This window comes from Photinus pyralis, unplaced genomic scaffold (assembly GCF_008802855.1).
Source record: "Photinus pyralis isolate 1611_PpyrPB1 unplaced genomic scaffold, Ppyr1.3 Ppyr1.4_LG8, whole genome shotgun sequence".
Lineage (NCBI taxonomy): Eukaryota > Metazoa > Arthropoda > Insecta > Coleoptera > Lampyridae > Photinus > Photinus pyralis.
The window spans coordinates 26,673,126-26,691,017 of record NW_022170819.1 but is presented as its reverse complement, the minus strand read 5'-3'; the positions used below and the strand labels follow the sequence as shown (position 1 = coordinate 26,691,017).

At 37.9% G+C, this 17,892-nt stretch overlaps 4 protein-coding genes across 13 annotated transcripts; 1 reads left to right on the top strand and 3 right to left on the bottom strand.

Moving 5' to 3' along the window:
- Positions 1-10: 10 nt before the first annotated feature.
- On the bottom strand, positions 11-3,193 carry LOC116178301 (zinc finger protein 600-like). 5 transcript variants are annotated; one of them, XR_004146832.1, is made up of 3 exons: positions 2,264-2,661; positions 265-2,209; positions 11-212 (listed from the first exon to the last, which is right to left on the bottom strand). XR_004146832.1 is itself a non-coding variant. In XM_031497769.1 (3 exons), exon 3 carries the CDS (start codon positions 2,158-2,160, stop codon positions 865-867), a length of 1,296 nt encoding a protein of 431 aa, XP_031353629.1. In that variant the 5' UTR covers positions 2,161-2,209; positions 2,264-2,468; positions 3,117-3,193; the 3' UTR covers positions 581-864. The 5 variants fall into 5 exon arrangements, 4 of the variants coding, with proteins under 4 accessions (XP_031353629.1, XP_031353626.1, XP_031353627.1 ...); XM_031497769.1 differs by lacking the exon at positions 11-212 and adding an exon at positions 3,117-3,193 and having other exon boundaries at positions 581-2,209; positions 2,264-2,468; XM_031497766.1 differs by lacking the exon at positions 11-212 and having other exon boundaries at positions 581-2,209; positions 2,264-2,468; positions 2,590-2,693.
- LOC116178296 (transmembrane protein 94) lies at positions 2,821-9,984 on the top strand. 3 transcript variants are annotated; one of them, XM_031497758.1, is made up of 19 exons: positions 2,821-3,079; positions 3,126-3,986; positions 4,034-4,226; positions 5,314-5,417; positions 5,463-5,685; positions 6,027-6,200; positions 6,249-6,532; positions 6,580-6,749; positions 6,799-6,923; positions 7,042-7,190; positions 7,270-7,419; positions 7,751-7,988; positions 8,037-8,245; positions 8,294-8,499; positions 8,613-8,824; positions 8,869-9,112; positions 9,160-9,253; positions 9,298-9,465; positions 9,516-9,984. In XM_031497758.1, the coding sequence occupies exons 1-19, from the start codon at positions 2,976-2,978 to the stop codon at positions 9,586-9,588; spliced, it is 3,981 nt and encodes a 1,326-aa protein (XP_031353618.1). In that variant the 5' UTR covers positions 2,821-2,975; the 3' UTR covers positions 9,589-9,984. The 3 variants fall into 3 exon arrangements, with proteins under 3 accessions (XP_031353618.1, XP_031353617.1, XP_031353619.1); XM_031497757.1 differs by having other exon boundaries at positions 5,463-5,697; XM_031497759.1 differs by lacking the exon at positions 7,270-7,419 and having other exon boundaries at positions 5,463-5,697.
- Positions 9,970-13,678, bottom strand: LOC116178298 (endothelin-converting enzyme 1-like). 4 transcript variants are annotated; one of them, XR_004146831.1, is made up of 11 exons: positions 12,944-13,678; positions 12,422-12,899; positions 11,881-12,253; positions 11,446-11,828; positions 11,301-11,398; positions 11,193-11,251; positions 11,049-11,100; positions 10,931-11,004; positions 10,699-10,884; positions 10,455-10,648; positions 9,970-10,383 (listed from the first exon to the last, which is right to left on the bottom strand). XR_004146831.1 is itself a non-coding variant. In XM_031497761.1 (11 exons), the coding sequence occupies exons 1-11, from the start codon at positions 12,961-12,963 to the stop codon at positions 10,374-10,376; spliced, it is 1,929 nt and encodes a 642-aa protein (XP_031353621.1). In that variant the 5' UTR covers positions 12,964-13,678; the 3' UTR covers positions 10,282-10,373. The 4 variants fall into 4 exon arrangements, 3 of the variants coding, with proteins under 3 accessions (XP_031353623.1, XP_031353621.1, XP_031353622.1); XM_031497761.1 differs by having other exon boundaries at positions 10,282-10,383; positions 10,455-10,600; positions 10,649-10,884; XM_031497762.1 differs by having other exon boundaries at positions 10,282-10,383; positions 10,455-10,600; positions 10,649-10,884; positions 10,931-10,998.
- Positions 13,679-13,815: 137 nt separating this feature from the next.
- LOC116178297 (ATP-dependent RNA helicase DDX42) lies at positions 13,816-17,723 on the bottom strand. Its single transcript, XM_031497760.1, has 8 exons — positions 17,436-17,723; positions 16,718-17,385; positions 15,495-15,709; positions 15,023-15,448; positions 14,857-14,973; positions 14,243-14,511; positions 14,013-14,193; positions 13,816-13,964 (listed from the first exon to the last, which is right to left on the bottom strand). The coding sequence occupies exons 1-8, from the start codon at positions 17,621-17,623 to the stop codon at positions 13,896-13,898; spliced, it is 2,133 nt and encodes a 710-aa protein (XP_031353620.1). The 5' UTR covers positions 17,624-17,723; the 3' UTR covers positions 13,816-13,895.
- Positions 17,724-17,892: the final 169 nt, after the last annotated feature.

Sequence of the window (17,892 nt, the reverse complement as noted above, 5' to 3'; positions counted from 1 at the left end):
CTAGTGCTTCTTCAAGCCACAAAAATATTTCAGCTATAAATAAACATTGATCATTGCAATTCTACTACAATTATTAAATGTACTTTTTCCGACAGCCTAAAAATAGCCTATAGCATAGTATATTTTGTTATATATACAGGGCGGGCGCCATTTAATTTCGTGGTTTCCTGTGTCATCAGTTTTACTTCTCCTTGTATAATGGATATGGCGACCTGTAAAAATTTAATACATCCCGTTCTGTGATTAATCCGAAGGCTTTGTTACATGTGGATAACTTGATATTTTAGACATTTCTTGGAGATCAATTCAAGAACTATTATTTTACGTTTATTATATTGTTTATAAGCATTGTGTATATCATTTTGATATGTCCCGAGTTCTATATCAAACAATGTTCTTCATGCAAGTCCAAGATTGATTTGACCAAATATACTCTGTTATTGCAAAACAGCACACAAACATGTTCGCTCAGAGTTTCAACTAGACGAATAACGCATATTGGGAGGCGTCATTCGCTTTATTTGGAATAGGCATCCATCATCCACGTGTTGCTAATGGGCAAATGTAAATTAACAAGTTCTAAAAAGAAATAGAGTATATTTAACAGAAGATACATCATATGAGATATGACTATTAAATAGCAATTAAGTACATTATTCAGTTTTTGTCCATTCACTTAGAATTAGAGGTATATCATAATAATATAAGCTTATAGGTATTGAATCTGCAACTGCAGGTGGAGCTGGAGACCTCTACAGGTAGACAAAAACCCCATTCAGAGATAACTAACGTTGCCTGATAATCTTATAACCGATTTAATAAGGATCCCTAATCGCAACACATTAACATCTTTTATTGATTTATTTATTTACTGAAATAAACAAGCCTGGACCTGCCATCAACTGCACTATATTCACTAAATTCTTCTGAACTGTGATGACTGGCCCTATGTTTAATTAAATTGCTTTTCCACTTGGTGTAAAAATTACATTGTTCACAAACAAATTGTTGCGAACTATGACTGTTTTTAACATGTTCGGATAAATACCTTTTCAATTTTGTACTGTAATTACAATGTGGACAGCTAAATTCTTCTGAGCCGTGATGCACTTTTATATGGGTGTTTAAATGAATTCTGGCTTTGGCAGAATAGTTACACTGTTGACAATAAAATTCTTCCCAACTATGGCACACCTTTACATGCTTCATTAGGCTTGATCTCCACTTTGTGATGAAGTCGCACTGCTGACAATTAAAATCTTCCCAACCGTGAAGCTGTTTTATATGGTTAGCTAAATCGGTTTTACTTGCCGTGACATAACTACATTCTTTACAATGAAATTCTTTTGAACCATGACACCTTTTCATATGTTCCATCAAATATGTTTTCTGTGTAGTAATATAGTCGCACAGTTCACAATTAAATTCTTCTGAACTGTGACAACGCTTAACGTGCTGCGTTAAACTTGATTTATGTTTAGCTGAAAAATTACACTGTTCACAATTAAATTCTCCTAAACTATGGCAAAGCTTAATATGTCGCATCAAGTATCGCTTACGGGTTGCAACATAATTGCACAGTTCACAATGAAGTTCTCCCGAATGATATTCTTCTATGTGTTGAATTAAGCTGCTTTTACAATTTGTTGTAAAATTGCACACGTGACAGTTAAACTGTCCAAAACCGTGCTGCATTTTCACATGGACAGTTAAACTTGATTTCCATTTTGTGGAGAACTTACACTGTTCACAATTAAATTCTTTAGAACTGTGTATCTTCATATGTGCAACTAAATTTCTTTTCTTTTTTGTTTTGTAATTACATTTAAAGCATCCATACTCTTGCTCACTTTTTACAGGTATTAGCAATGTATTTGTTGCATTATGAGCAGTCGTATTATTGCAAGATATTGATAGCTGTAGTTGTTTAAAATCAGCAGTAGTATCACAGTTATCCTCACGCTTTACTTGCACATTACCGTAACAATTACCTCCTTCATTTATATTAAACTTCTTTTCAAAAAGAGATTCCTTTAGTTCATGTTCATATTTTACTTCAACTTCTTCAACTTTTACATCAATTTCAGACCACAGTAAATTTGTTTCTACTTCTTTCTGCAATTCCTCTTTAATAACTTTAATGTTTGTATTTTCTTCCATAATGAAAACTAGTATGGCAGACACTTAATGAAAAGGGAAATTTATTTGACTGAAATTAACATTACTGATGATGATACCACAGATACAATCCATGCAATCATACCTGTTTATGGGAAGATCATACTACCGATTATACACTTGTGTATAACGCTACTACGCTGATCTTTGATATATGTTATAGTTATACCCAGGGAGAACGCACTATAGGGAAACAGAATTAATCGTATAACTTGAAAGACTGCCATGTAGTCCTATAGGCATCTGATACTCATATCTATGCGTAGTCCAAGCGCTGCAAGCTGTGGTCCCTAGATAAAAAGAAAATGTAAATATAATTATTGTGAACTCCTCGAATGCATATGCGATCAAAAATGAGTTGCTGTCGAGGCACCTTTAGAATTTTTGTTTACATGGGAAATCGTACTTAACTTGAACCTCCAAAGGCGATTCGCCCGCCAGTCCACAAACCATCGCCAGTCCGCCACTCAATTTTGATCGCCCCAGCCCGTTATATCGAAATGACAAAAGAACTATGCGACGTTATACCGAAAATTGTTTAAAAGAACTACAACACCGCAATCATTGCATCTAAAACACTCGTTCTGTGACTAACGACCCAACGACGGGGAGACAACTACATTACTAGACAAGCAAAAAGTACACATACACAATCCAAATCATGACAGCTGACGTTTTAAGCTGTCAAATCGAATTTTTATTTAAATGGGTTGTTAATTTGTATTCATTTTCAAATTGTGAAATCAAGCAAAAGGATCTTTATAGGTAGTTATCAAAAACATAATAAGTACGTAAAAATGGGAGAAAACGAATTCGGTCTAACAACAGCTCAAGCTCTGCATAACCTACAAAACGACATCACAATGTTGTTAATTCAATTTAAATTATCGCAAAAGGCGCGGTAAGAACGTTTTAATGTATAAAATCAAACTACCTACTTTTTGCAGAAACACCAAATCATGGCTGCGAGACACCTTCCATCACAATAGTCATTACACAACAATTAATTGGGTTTCTATCTTCATCATTGTCCTTGTTTGCCTTGTATTAATTGGTTTTGCAAACTATTGGCTAACGTTTTTTATCACAATTTTATTAGGTGCGAATATCTTGTTGGAAATGTTGCATAATAAACAAAGACATGATGAAATTCCTCGACGAATTTCACAGATTCTAGCAAAGTTAAAGAATGATGCTAAATACATTTCGTGGGAACTTGACAATTACCCACATTTGCTTTTACCATACTCTCCTTGCATTACATTGCAGTGGACGTATAGAGACGGCAAGCTTGTGAATTTGCCTTGGGCTTTGTTGGTAAAAGACGATATTGTATTAATACGCCCAGGCCAAATCAGTCCAGGCTATTGTGAATCTCTCGATAAGTGCCTCGAGTACCCTCTCTTACACGCGAAAGAAGTGTACGGTCCGAGTTTGCAGAATGCTAATGAGTTTTTTAGTACACCCAAGTCTAGAAAGCCTCTCGAAAATAGGCAATATCGACTTTTGGAGACGCCCTACTTGAATAACTTGAAAATCACTTTGGAGCAGTCTTTAGATCGGCCTATCACCATACAAAATCAGCAGCGTCATTTTATAACTATTAGAATCGTAGAACGTTTCATTCTTCCATGTGTACTAATCTTAAGTTTAGTCGCCGGTGTTATCAAGTATTATTTTATGGAAGTATTCCGCGATGAAGTCTGGTACGAATTATTTTTATTCGTGCCCGTTCCGCTCATTATACCGTTGATTCCGCTCGTTTTTCCACTTGCTTGGAATTTTCTTAACATATACGGGATAGCCAGGTATTCTAAGATGTGTTAACACTCTAATTATATTGCCCCTGTTTTAGATTTAAGAGTGTATTCGATCAAACTCTGACCTTACAACCAAATGATAGCTTCAATGAGCACGGTGAAGTTGATAATTTTAATTATAAATCTATCTATAAAGATATCTGGACAAATTTCTTTAAGATACTCGACGGTAAGGATGGCATGTTGGTGCATACTGCGAATATATTGCACGTTATGGGATCTCTGACGGTAAATTGAATTACAAGGGACCTTTTGTGTGGTTAGCAAAGCAGTCTCAGAAGAACATGAATTGAATACTAATTTAATGGCCAAAGTTCAAATTTATTGCTCTTTTAATTTTAGAGTTAGGTATTGATTGTGCTCTTGGCTTAGTAGATCAACTCTTAAGAATAGTACAACAAGTAATTGGTGATACCAGAGCCCAAAGGGTGTAATATATTATTATTGTTATATTTTCATAAAATTGATGTGGCAGAATCCTGCTGAAAATGATTGCAAAAATTTTCAATTGCGGTGTCTGGTTGGACTTTTGCCATTAAAAGGGATCATAGTGACTTCTTATAGGTCAGACTGGGATCCGTTGGGATTCTCTTTTTAGTTTTAGTATTACTTTTGCCATTAAAAGGGATCATAGTGACTTCTTATAGGTCAGACTGACAGTGTTCCCATTATATTCTCAGTTCAAACTCTGTCGCGCTTTATTTCCACGGGGTTAGGCTTCTTATAGTGTTTTTATTCAATGGTATTAGTCATGCATAAATAGAAGTCAACTGCCTTATTATTTGTTTAAACTAGAAGTTGTATGTAGCCAGCAGTACGACTCCATCTTTAAGTATAGAAGTTAGATAAAGTACCAATTAGGGCGCTTAATTAGGACTGGTTACTTTTTGATCTGTCACATTTTGGAATGCTGTACATATGCAGATGATAAAAACATACTCCATGTCAATTTCTGTTCTGTGGATACTGCTTTATAGCTACATGGATATGTCGGTGGCAAACACTGAAATGCGTCAATCCCGATAATGCCTAGTCGGTACGGGGATTGCCGGCAAATGGTGATTCAGTGTTTGACTAATCAAGCTAGACGAATATTATTCCAACGAAAAAAAATGCACTGAAGTTCGCAAGACCAGTTTCGGCGTTTGCCTGAAATATATCAGCGGTTACTGGGAATGGCTGAAACAGTTAGTCAAACACTGAAGCATTTCGTCAGTTTCACTGTTTGCCGGCAAACCCAGATCGACTAGGGATTACCGGGATTGACGGATTTCAGTGTTGCCGACAGATACACTTTCACGAAGTATATTTGTAGGCACTCTGCTGTGTGGATAAAAAAGGCATTTTGTCATGGCCGAATCCCACTACTGAGAAAGTATTTTTTCTTCATAATAGTGAGAGCATTTCTCAGGCATCAAGGTAGTACAAAACTTTAATACTTTAATCATAAGTTGACTCTTGCAGTTTGGCAAATTTAGGTGATTTAAGTACAGACGCAGATAGTTTGCACGGAACTAGTGATAGCCTACAAAATAATGACAATATTGTGACCACTGTAGCGGAAGTGTTAGATTTGACACACGATCAAAATCATCCGTTTAAGATACACTTTGATGACACCGCATGGCAGAAACATTTAAATTCCCTCAAGCCATTGGGACTTGCTATCCTGTTAAATACTTGCAATGTAAACACTCAGGTATAACTATTGTTAAGTGTACAAATTGTAATTGTTGTCCTCATAAGCTATTAGAATAGAGTGAGCAGAGTAGTTTGCTACTGCTTGCTAAATCTTAACTGTGGGTACTCCCATTGACAAAGAATTAACTATCTATCTCAAGAAGCGAGAACTCATGATCTATGATACCATCACATATTGTGAAAATTTGTTAACCAGAATCTAGGGTTTGCCAAATTCAAGATATAGTTTTTACCATCAACCCATATGCTTAATATGTGTTCTGCATGTTGCTTTGTCACCATCTAAATTAGTTCTGTCTCTACGCACATTGATCTTGTGCATTTTAGGAATACTATACGAAATTTTGCTCACACATTACATGCGAAGCAATGTACAATGAAAACCTGATACCTGTCACGAACAGAAGATGTTTATGCGAATTGGCGCGAGAAATTGGATTCGTTGACGAGGCGCAAAAAATTTTTGCACTAGAACAGCAGCTCTCCAGCTTTCGTCATCTGGTATTGTCGGTTGTGGCGAGCTAGTGCTCCATTAACGTTTAGTTTCAGCAAAACGAAACCGCGAGGCGCGATAATAAATTCGCTCGATCCTTAAATTTATCGACGAAGCTAAAGTTTCAATTTCCCCACATGTTTGCCGTTGTGATTAAGGAGCTTAATAGCGGATCTATGCAGCTGCTGTCGCAGGGTACGGCCGACATGGTTCTCGATTCTTGCATCGATTACTGGGACGGGCACGATCTGTGTCCTCTTACAAGTTCGGAACGAAAGAAAATTCAAGATTTTTATCAGCGTTGTAGTTTAACCGCCTACTGTACAGCTTTTGCGTACAGGTACACACGAATCGAGCCCTTCCCTGTCTGAAACACTCAATTTGTAGACCCTTGCACAAGAAGGTAAATGAAAAATTGAGCCGGATGTACCTAGAATTACCGAGCGACAGTCAACATTTGTATTTAAATAATCACAGCCCGACTTTGATTCATTGCGACTGTAGGACAGTGTTAGAGCCGCGGATTAAGCCCCCTCTCGGCCAGTTTTTTAGCACAGGTTAGTATTGACTGGCTGACCATGTGCCGATGTTGATTCATCATTCTAGATTCACTACTTTATAATGACAGCCCTGGTTCGGATGCTTCCGACACGGATAGTTGTTTTGAGTTACAATGCAATCAAGTTTTCATTGGGATGGTGACTATGCAGTATCAAGTTCTTCATGACATGGTAAGTTCGAACTCTTTCACTGTGTGGTAAATTCCTCCCAAAACCTCTAAAATCGATTTTCGTCTTAATATATACATTTCGAGGCAAGATAAACGAAGTAGTTAATTTTTCTGGACAGGTTCAGCTTATTGAACAATTAGAAGGAGCGTGTATTCGGTTTGTGCACTTCAGTAAAGAGAACGAATTACGCTCGCGTGTATTTAGCGAAAAGATGGGATTGGAGAGCGGATGGAATTGCCACATATCCTTGCTTAGTGAAAGAAGCAGGTAAGCAATTATGTGGTACATGTGATAACTGTAAAGGTATAAGGATAGTAGTAATTTTTTTATTATGTAACATGTTAAGGAGAGAAAGTGGACCTACAGAGTGTTGGGCTAATAATGGAACCGTACGCGTTTGTTCGCCAGCCGATTTACCACGGCGTGTAGGTTATCTTAGAAATCGTAAAGCAAACTCTCCAACAACTGAAGAAAGGCTAATGCGTGATACTGATAGGTATCTACTAGGATTTCTATTCTAACTGTGGCATTAGCGGCGTGATAAATGCATTTACAACAAAACTGGACTGATTGCAACAGTACAGTAGTTAAAATAGAAATTTATTGCTATTGGATGGCAAACAATATAGGGATATGTTGCGTAGTGTGCTTCTTCTGACATTAACCATTAGTGCTTAATTGCATGACGTCATGCACCATTTTATCAGGAAATAAGAGAACTCTCCTGATTTTGTGTGACTTTTAACACATTTCTCACATCATTAGCTGCTTTGATTCAATATCCGCAATAGACCGGTTTCTTTTCGAACACTTTTTGTTACTTTTAGTACGCTCGATTCAACGAAAGCGCTAAGCTACTCGGCACCTAGCGCCATTAATATTGAGCAGTCGGTCGTTAAGTTTGACATCGAAAATCAAACGTTAAAGACCCACGTCTATGACAACAATATTGAATACAAAGACGACGTCGAGGCCAACTGTCCGTCGCACGAATGGCAATCTCTTAGTTGTCTGACCGATAGCACTGAGCAAAGTGCTCCGATTAATTTCGACTTAAGCAATCGCGTAAGTTTTGCCTTGCGCGCGCGTGTTTTTCCTTCAATTGTCTTGTAGGCGAATTTACCGCGGGGTATCGACAAAATTCGGCCTCACATCGAAAACATAGACAACGTTCCTTTGTTAGTATCTCTATTCACCGACTGCACCTCCTCGAATACTAAGGAAATGCTTCGCATAATGCAGGATTACGGCGAGGTAATTTGCGTTATGGGCTCATCTGCAAATTATGACAGCGTTGGCCTGTTCATGCAAGCCGACGCCAGGTGTGTGCGCCGTGTGACAACAGTGGATACTTTAGTGTTTCGTTTTAGCGTTGCAGTTGAACCTTTATATCCGCAGTTGTGCCAAAAGGTACCTTCGTATGCCCCAGTTAAGAACGGTTCAATTTCGCCCGTCGATCTATCACGAACTCTGAATTCTGTTGCTTGCTCTCTGTCGATTAGACGCGAGGATCATCTTTCAATTATTTACCTGATTGTTGAAGCACGCCACTATATGGCATTAATGTGGAATACAGGTAAGTAGAAAAAACGATTTCTCATTGAACGACTGTGTAATAAACGCTATTTTAAAATGACGCTTTTCTTCCCTTTTTAGTTGACGACATCTTGATTTATTTGATTGTTTTAGTACAATTTTGGCTGTGTGCATGCCTATCACTGAGTGCAATGCAGTTGGTCGCTATGCTAGTAACTCTTCCTCCTCTTCTAACGTCGGGCCAAGTAGTATGGGTGACCGTTTTTCTAATACCACCTCTGTGCATTTCTCTAATGGGGTCGATCATCGACAAAGAAATGATGAAAAAGCCCCAGGGAAAGAAGCAAATCTGTATCAATTTTGAGGTGTGTCCCTTGATATCTACATAGTCGTCATATTTTCGTTATAGGTGGCGGTTTATATTTTATGGTGCTACTGCGCGCGGTTTGTTCTGATGGTTATAATAGTAGTAGGTTTGTATGCAGGCTGCTTGACTAGCTTCTGCTATGACATTTGCGAAGTGCGAAACTGTACTTGTGCGTATTTTTACTTTCCAACCTACAAGAGCGGCGAGAAAACTGAGTGGTATGATTACACTCCAAATATTTCGACAACTCAGGATTTCTGCCTGGTCTTAATTGCGCTTCATTTGTGTAAGTACTCTCAATATACTCACTCCATTTAGCATAACTTGTTACAGTTGCAATTTCCGTAAGCTTTGTGCATCGACACTACTCAATTTGGAGTAAAAGTCCGCACAAAAACCACACCTGGATGCGTGTACTTATATTGCTGTAAGTTTACTAATTTTACCATTGATGATGCAGTTAACTTTTAGGTCGATACTGCAAGCAATTTTTTCCTACTTTAGCTTTGTTTCGTCAGTTTCGGATCACCAAAATTACCGTGATTTTACTAAAATACCTTTGGCGATTTTAATATTTGGATTTTTATCACCTTTACTTTCGTTGGCAGTGAATGAAATAATTAAACGGGAAGAAATTAAGTAAGCTTTAATTTTTTCTCTTACTTTTTATCAGGAGAGTTTCTGTTTAGAGCCAATTTGAGGCATCAAAGGAGAGTTCGTTTAGACTTTGGCACTAAACTGGGTATGAATTCGCCGTTTTAAGAATATGTGTTCCTTTGGTTCCTAAACGTCCTGTCTGGGACGCTAACTCAAATACTATAATATTACTGAACTTACCAAGAACAATACAGACATTTTTGTTTTTGTGTAAAATAGCATGATTGAACTGTAATAGCTAATACATACTTATCATCTTATTTTCAAACACACACTGATACTCGTTACACCACATTTAACAAATGGTCATATGATGACGAATAAGTGTTTACAAAGGTCTGTATATTTCCAAATACACCAAATGAAATTTGTTCAAACTCATGACAAGGCATGTCCTTGGTTTTGAACCATATAAAAAATTTGTTGAATTTACAATCGCTACTACAGCAAATTGTTAATTATTTTTATATTAAATAAAAGACTGAGCAATTCAAAACTTTATCTATAATGCGATCTCATTTTTCAATTGTTTTCCCGAATACTGTAACTGAGTAAGATCACACTTGAGAACATCCTGTGAATGTCCTGCCGTAAAAGGTTTCATAAACATTAGCTCTGTGGGACACAGTCAGATGATAAGTTTTTGAGCTTTGACCCTGAAAATTGTTTGCTTGGGAACGCTTGCCACGTCTTAGCTGCCTTTCAGTTCTCCCCACATCACAGCACTACTAAATATATGGTTGGTGGCACTTTATTGTCTTTACGAACCATCTCTCCACCAAATTTTTAGGCGTTTCATCTAACCCCTATCTCCAGAACCTCTCTTCGTACACCTTCGGCTCGCCCTCTGCCATTCCCCACTATCTCAAGTCGAACAAAAAAAAGTTAAATCACGTAACCCTAAAAGAATATTGATGGGTGTCATCACCTAGCGGTGTACCTACGTAAAATCATTTTTTTAATTTTATTACCAAAGAGTACATTTCTGATGTGTGTATTGCGGACAATGAAATGAGTTAAAAAATTCGTTCCGATTATTCAGCGTCGTCAGAACCCTGACCTTTGCAGGTGCGTGTTCATCCTCAATTTCGTTTGTACCACGAGCCTCGCACCACACCTAAAGATTCACATATCTCACTCAGCACATCTTCAAACGGTGTCGTACCTGCGCGAAGCTCATGAAGAATAATTGTTCCCCTAACTTATTGCCCTTACGCTCCAAATCCGATAGGGCGTTAAAACTGATCCGTAATCCGACATTATCGGCAATGTTTTCGCCTAGCGACAAGTCTTCGCTAGCACCGGACTGTTCCGCAAAACAGTTCGTTTTTTCATTGTAGATACGAATCGCCTCACTTTGCCACCAATTTCCAACGTTCCCATTCTTATCTGCGTGCCGTCCTGGTAAATAAATTTATAGTTTGTGCGTTTTACTTTAATAATGTACCGGATGTGTCCAGCGCGTGCGAAATTTCGTGACCAATTATGCTTCCCAACGCCCCGTAATTATACGCGCTGAAACTATAACTTTAAAAATGATTCTGGCACATTATGATTGCGCTTACATTGGTGCAGATAGATTGAAGAACGGCGATTCTAACATTCCAACTGGTATAACTATTAACAATAGAAATAGTGATAAATGCGCCGCCCGAGCCGTTCTAGTTTGTAAAAAACTTCAATAGAACATAAAGTTGTTAGGTACTTACAAATTGTGTTTTGAAGTACGCTGTAGTAAGCATTAACTTCGAATAATGAATCGGTCCACCTATAAAATAGTGCAGTTAGTAATTATAGTGGAAAAACATTAAACTTACTTAAAATTTACCTTTCGGTTTAAATTCTCTAGATTGTACCTACTTTTAAACGAACAAAGTTTGATGACGTTTAGCAAATGATTATTGGACAATGTTAACTGTAAACAAGAGTGTGTAACATATTAGTCTAAAAAGAAAGCAACACCTTTCGAAGTTGTTGAGCTTGCCTATCAATCTCGTTATTAAAGGCGATGACGTGCTTTATGGCGGCAACTTTCTCTATTAGATCTTTTTTTGTGCTGTTATCGAGCCAAGTGTTTTCGTTTAAAATTTTAATGAAGTGCGTTTTGATATTTATGATCATATTCCGAATTGCAATGAACGCTCCATCGGGAATGTAACGATGAGTGTACGACTTTATCAGCACCACATCCATATATTCCATCACTTCTTTCGTGCACTCAAAATGTCTCGAATAATCCGCACGTAGTCCGAATACGACGTGATTCATTTGGAAATTTAGAGCACGCAGATGATCGGTGACGTCCCGCGATAACGCTCGCACAACAGTCCACATAATGTAATTTGCTGCGCAAGTTTAATATTTAATGCTGTAAAATAGGGGCGAATACTGAATTACCTATCGTGCGTTTGTCGGTTGCGGAAATTAATCGAACAAGCTCTTTGATGTACTGGGGACTTCGCACTATTATTTTTTCTCCGAATGTAGACTGATTGTGAAATAAAGTCTTAAAGAGAGTCTTCCAATTAAGTGCGAATCGCTTTGACAATTGGACTTTATCGATTGCGTCGTGTTTGTTTTTAAAGATTGTCAAGTTACTTAAAGCGCACTCGAAGTCGATCATTTGAACGATTTGTGTGGTGAAGTTTAGTTGAATATCTGGATACAAATGACTAAGTGTGTTCGATATCCATTTCTTATACTCTCCTAGCAAATGTTGGTGTCTGTGAGTGAAAATCGCCGGCGGTAAATTGGATTCCCCTTGCTCCACCTACAAATAAATATTCATAGCAATGTTATACTAAACGCTTAATTATTGTGAGACGTTTTTTCTTAAAAAATATCATCTGCAACAGACACAATTACAAGTGTAGCGATTACTTTACTTCTGTTGTAATTATATACTAAGCAATAATGTAGTAATACTAAAAATACATACGTATAAAGTATGTCTCATGGTACTTTGTAAGTCGACAAACACATGGATTTTTAAAAGCGGGTATACACCTAAAGTTCTAATGACTTGTGCAACAGTTCTTTCCCATTCAAACCCTTTTTCATTCCAAGCCGAGAACACTACTGGCCATCCACCTAAATCTTTGAGCAGCGTTTGCAAAACATGGACATTGCGATGTGGATGATCGTCTTGGATGCACACCATGTACATCTGTCGGGCATTACCCAAGCGTTCATCTGCGATCAGTAGATCTTCTAATTGCCGATTAACTTTTTTAGTAATGATCTCCCAATTATTCCACACGGAATGATTATATGGCACCGTGACGTTCGCCCAGGCGCGACAGGCAAAATCGTAGAAGTCGGCGCACAAATCAACATTTTGTTCCCCTGTGCTTGCATCTTCTCGAGGTAATAAAAAAAATGGAACCTTTGTATGAGCAACGGTAAATAAAGTAAAGCTAAAAATGCAATTTATTCAGCGATTACTTTCTTTGTCACTTACACTACTGTGGCCGTAATCATCGTTGTAAACACTGAAGTTGAATAACCCCTTTGTATCTTTTTTGAAATAAATGTGGGATAACGGAAACACAAATTAGATAATATATAATGATGACAAAGTTTAAGATAGTATATCTTCTATTCGTGTTTCAGAATGCATTTTAGGAAATCTATATAGTAGTTGTGGTATTCTTAGATCTAGCAGTTAAAATACAATTTTCCATTTTAATTAAATTGGGAAAGTCAATTGAAGAGAACTGAGAGAGGACACTCTTAGACTACACCTTCAATGGTATCAACATGATTTGCATTCGTCTGTAGTTTTGCATCAAAAGTGCAATGGTCGCTGGTGAAAGGGAAATGGCCATAAGAAGGAGGGAACACGCTAGCTCCTGTTAATTAGGTAATTAAGGGATGACAACCTCTTAACAAATAATGAACTTTTGTAAGACTCCAATGTTGTAAGGATTGTGAGATAAATTTAAAAAATACACCATATGTGTATATTTCCCCCTTAGACATACGACGAAATCATTTGCAGAGTAAAAAAATGAAATTTTACCCTAGTAAAGTAAAGAGCACTATTAGATACAGTTTTTACCTTTTCAATAAGTCTAGGCATACATATTACAAACTTGACATCACATTCTTTTGTTTCATCAAAAAGTCGGACAGGAATGTGAAACATGTAATAACGGCGCTAATATGCAATTACAACAAATTATCAACATACTGTACATGAAAAATTATAAGCTTGAGAAATCAGAGCATTTTTAATAGATGTTTATGATTAACGTTTATAAAATGAACTTTTCTCAAAATGACACTTTCAGTAATTAATTCGTGGTTGTCTAATATCAGAAACATACAATATAGGAGGTATAATTATTCATCGTTTATTGGAATAAATTGGAATTCTATTAAATTAAACACGAAATACTATTTATTAGTAATTATTCCCACCTAGTTTTCTTACGTGATGAGGGTTGATTTGGCGGAGGATGTTCGGAACTTGCAGTGAACTGAAAAGAAAAATTACAAATCTCAAAACAACACAGCGAAAGACCTACTTGACTACTATATTGCGCTTTAAATGCCGCTTTCATAGCCGACAGTCTGTCAGTTGCAGGCCCAGCTTTCGGAGGCTGTATTAGTTGAGTGCTAGGAGTGGACGCCTGAGGACGACCCACCTTTTCTTTATAGCCCAATCCCAAACCTCCGACGTTCGGGTTTTGATCCTTAAGTTTAAATCTAAACCAAAGATTTCATTACGCTGATAAATCGGAATAGATACACATACCGCGCCTTTCGAAACCAACAGCTCTGTAGAGCTAAGTCGAGCACTTCTTGTGGAACCTCTTGATGAGCTGCCTCAAGATTTCTCACGATGTGACCCGCAAACTCCTTGTCTTTGTCGGTTAGAAGGGTGTACGCCGTACCTTGGGTCCCCGCACGCCCTGTACGCCCGACTCTGTGAGTGTGAGTGTCGATGTCACGGGCGATGTCGAAGTTTATTACAGTTCGAACATGAGGTATGTCTAAACCTCGCGCGGCGACGTCTGTTGCAACCTAAGGATTTGAAACAAGAAAAAATGTCAGAATAGGCTTTTAAATGAAAACTTTTGTAACTCGACATTGTTTTAGTGTAACATAAATTTCTTTAAAAATACATGAATACCATTTGCTGGGTGCTGAATGATAAGTTTTTTTTTCTGCATTACAGCCAGCTTAGATCTCCTAAGAAGAAAATCGCCTAACAAAATCCTACCACATTTCACATTTTTGTTTTCACTGTTATAGGAGAGATTTGCGACTACATATAAATTTCTGTATGTAGCTTAACAAGAAATGACTTCTTTTATATCAAAGGCATTTTATAATGTACGTATTTATATAAAAATTAAAAAAACTTACAAGTAAGGGGCATTCATTTTTCTTAAAGGTCATAATGACACGATTTCGATCAGCTTGATCCATATCACCGTGCAGCAATAAGCAATCAAATTCCTTCACCTTCAGATCATTGGCAACCTACAAAATGATGATGCTATGGCAAGGGTGGACAAAGAGAATAACAGACCTGTTCAGCATCCAATTTCTTGGTGACGAACAATAGCACAGATCCGGCCGATAGTAACTCCACCAAATGATTAAATAACCAGTTTCGTTTTGCCTGTGGATTTGCAAGCAACAGGACGTGTTGCGTTACATCTTCGGATGCTTGACCGGTTAAACCTTGGGATATCCTAACCGGGTCTTTCAAGGCGTCGCGCGCCAACTTCTCGATTCGTTTCCGGAAAGTTGCACTAAACAGCAAAGTCTGCCTGTCGGGCCTTACGTGATTGCAAACGGAGCGTACTTGTGGCTCGAAACCCAACTCGAACATGCGATCCGCCTCATCCAACACTAAGAATGTTACCCGTTGCAAATTTGTCGCGCCCCCTTTTATATGATCGATGATGCGACCGGGGGTCGCAACAACAATTTCCGCTCCCTCTTTTAAAGCCTAAATATTGTACTTTAATTGCTATTAGTACATTATAGTTCCTTACATGGCTCTGTTCCCATTTAGATCCGCCGCCGTAAGCGCAGATAACACGAATATCGTATATCCGTGCAAACCGGCGGGCCTCATTGTAGATTTGAATGGCCAGCTCGCGGGTAGGTGCCAATATTAAAGCGATGGGGCCCTCACCTTCTTGTACTGGCGGTTGCTCATTAATATGCACCAGCATCGGCCACAGAAAGGCAGCAGTTTTACCACTACCTGTTAGGAATAGAAAAATTCTTAAACACTTTTAATTTCTCTATTGCTGTATCATTTACCTACTTATAGCTAGTAGATGTTTTGCATAGTATGGCTTTCCTTTCAATGTTATATGTGTTATAATAACCATTTGTAAATACTTCCAAGTTCTATATCTATAACAGGTGCGCTGTTTTATAATGTCAGAAATATGTAACAAGCGAAATTTATATTAATTAATTCATATTTGCCATATTATGAAAACACCAATTCAGTAAAGAGGAATTATATTTTTAGAGTGTGTAGGTATTTACAACTTTGAATCAATTAAAGAATCAATAGTAAACCAGATGTTGAATGAGAATGAGATTAACAAAAACGAAATTTTCTTAAATTCAAGAACAAGATAAACATTTTGTGTGAGAAGAAAACACGAATTCTTTTGTATTGGTAATGTTTCCAGTTCTTACGGCGCGTTTAGACGGTGCGAGTTGAGTCACACTCGCCAAAACGGGCTTTATGATGGAGAATTCGTTACACAAACCATTCCATAATAGAGAAGAACAGGAAAAAATATAAGTCCGGAATTCAGCAACCAAGTGGCACCACTAGTTCGCCTGTGTGGGAGACGAAACCTTTTAAAGTAGGTAACTAAAATGATCAATTAATAGACTGTTATACTAAAGACCATTTGGACAAAAAATCTCGCAAAAAATATTGTGTTATCTTAAAGGAAGCACTAACATAAGTTTACTGTACAATAAAATTATAAATAATGGTTTACATGGAAGTGTGGATGCTGATCGGGCAAATTAATTAACGATTATTAAGTGCAAAGAAATTAGTCTCGAGTCCTGTATTTCACAGAAGAACTCAGTAGATTAACGGCAGAATGAGATTTAGTAACCAGTACGTTTCCACAGGAACCCTATCCGAACCAGATGGTGCAGGAATAAAATTGGAATAACGTAACGATTTTGATTATCTATTAGAGGAGGTGTTATACCTAAAACAATCATTTACACAAACCTGTCTGTGCAATTCCTAACACATCACGACCCGACAAAGCACATGGGACTGCTTGCGCTTGAATTGGTGTTGGGGTTGTATACTCCGCCTTTATAATTGCTTTAATTAATTTGTCTTCGAATCCCAAATGACCAAAGGAAGACACCGGTCGAGGAGCAGAAGTTCCTGTTACAGTTAACCCCAACGTCCCACGAAGCTCAGTTACCTGTTGCGATGTGAGAGCTTGTATTTCAGAATGAACTGTATAAAAATCTTTTTTAAATGGTTTGTATTCAATTGTAGAATGATCAATTGGGGGTAGGGGATCTATTATGCGATTGCGTGCTGGTGGTAATGGATTTCCATCTTCGTCGTACTCAACTTCCGGTGTATCTTCTTCTACTGGGGCTAAACCTGCAGTGGGATTCTCCTCCATGTATCGATAATACGACTCCTCATCGTCTTCTTCTTCTAAATCATCCCGTATACCCGTCTGTGGCTTGGTGTCATCAGTCTTCGGCTGTACTTTCATCTGCTTCTCTATGCCTGCCATGTACGCATCGAGTGGGTCTTCCTCGTCGTCTTCGCCTGCGCCGTCATTTTTCTCCTCGATCACGTGAGTAGGACTACCCGGTGCTGGAATATACGCTAAAGTTGGTGTGCTTTCATCGTCTTCGTCGTCAAAGTACCTACAACCATATCAAATGACTTGCGACTTCAAAGATCTGCCCGGACTTACTCATCCTCAGTGGCTGCCCTTTTACGACTTCCACCCCAAGCCGCCGAAAGAGCATTTTGACTGATTGCGTTCATAGTTGAATAACCTTGTTTACTAACACCAGTTGTTGGTGGCGGCGGTGGTACCGCATTGTGACTAGCACGTTTGCCACTTGATAACTGAAAGCCCGGGTAACCGAATCCACTCATTTTTATGAGTTGATTACAATTTTTAAGTAAACACCGATAAAAGGTTATATTTTAATTTCCATTTTGTGGTCGAACCTTTGAAAACCTACTTTACCCACATTCCAAAAACTAAAGATAAAGCGCTGTTTACACATTGATAACGTTTCAAGGACGGATTCAAGATAAAAAAAACTACTTCAAGTTGGTGCAGAAGGAAAGGGGACTTTCATTAATACCGCCTCTGATCGAAAAAGTACAAATTGTTTTGGATTCTACGCACCAAAATTAAT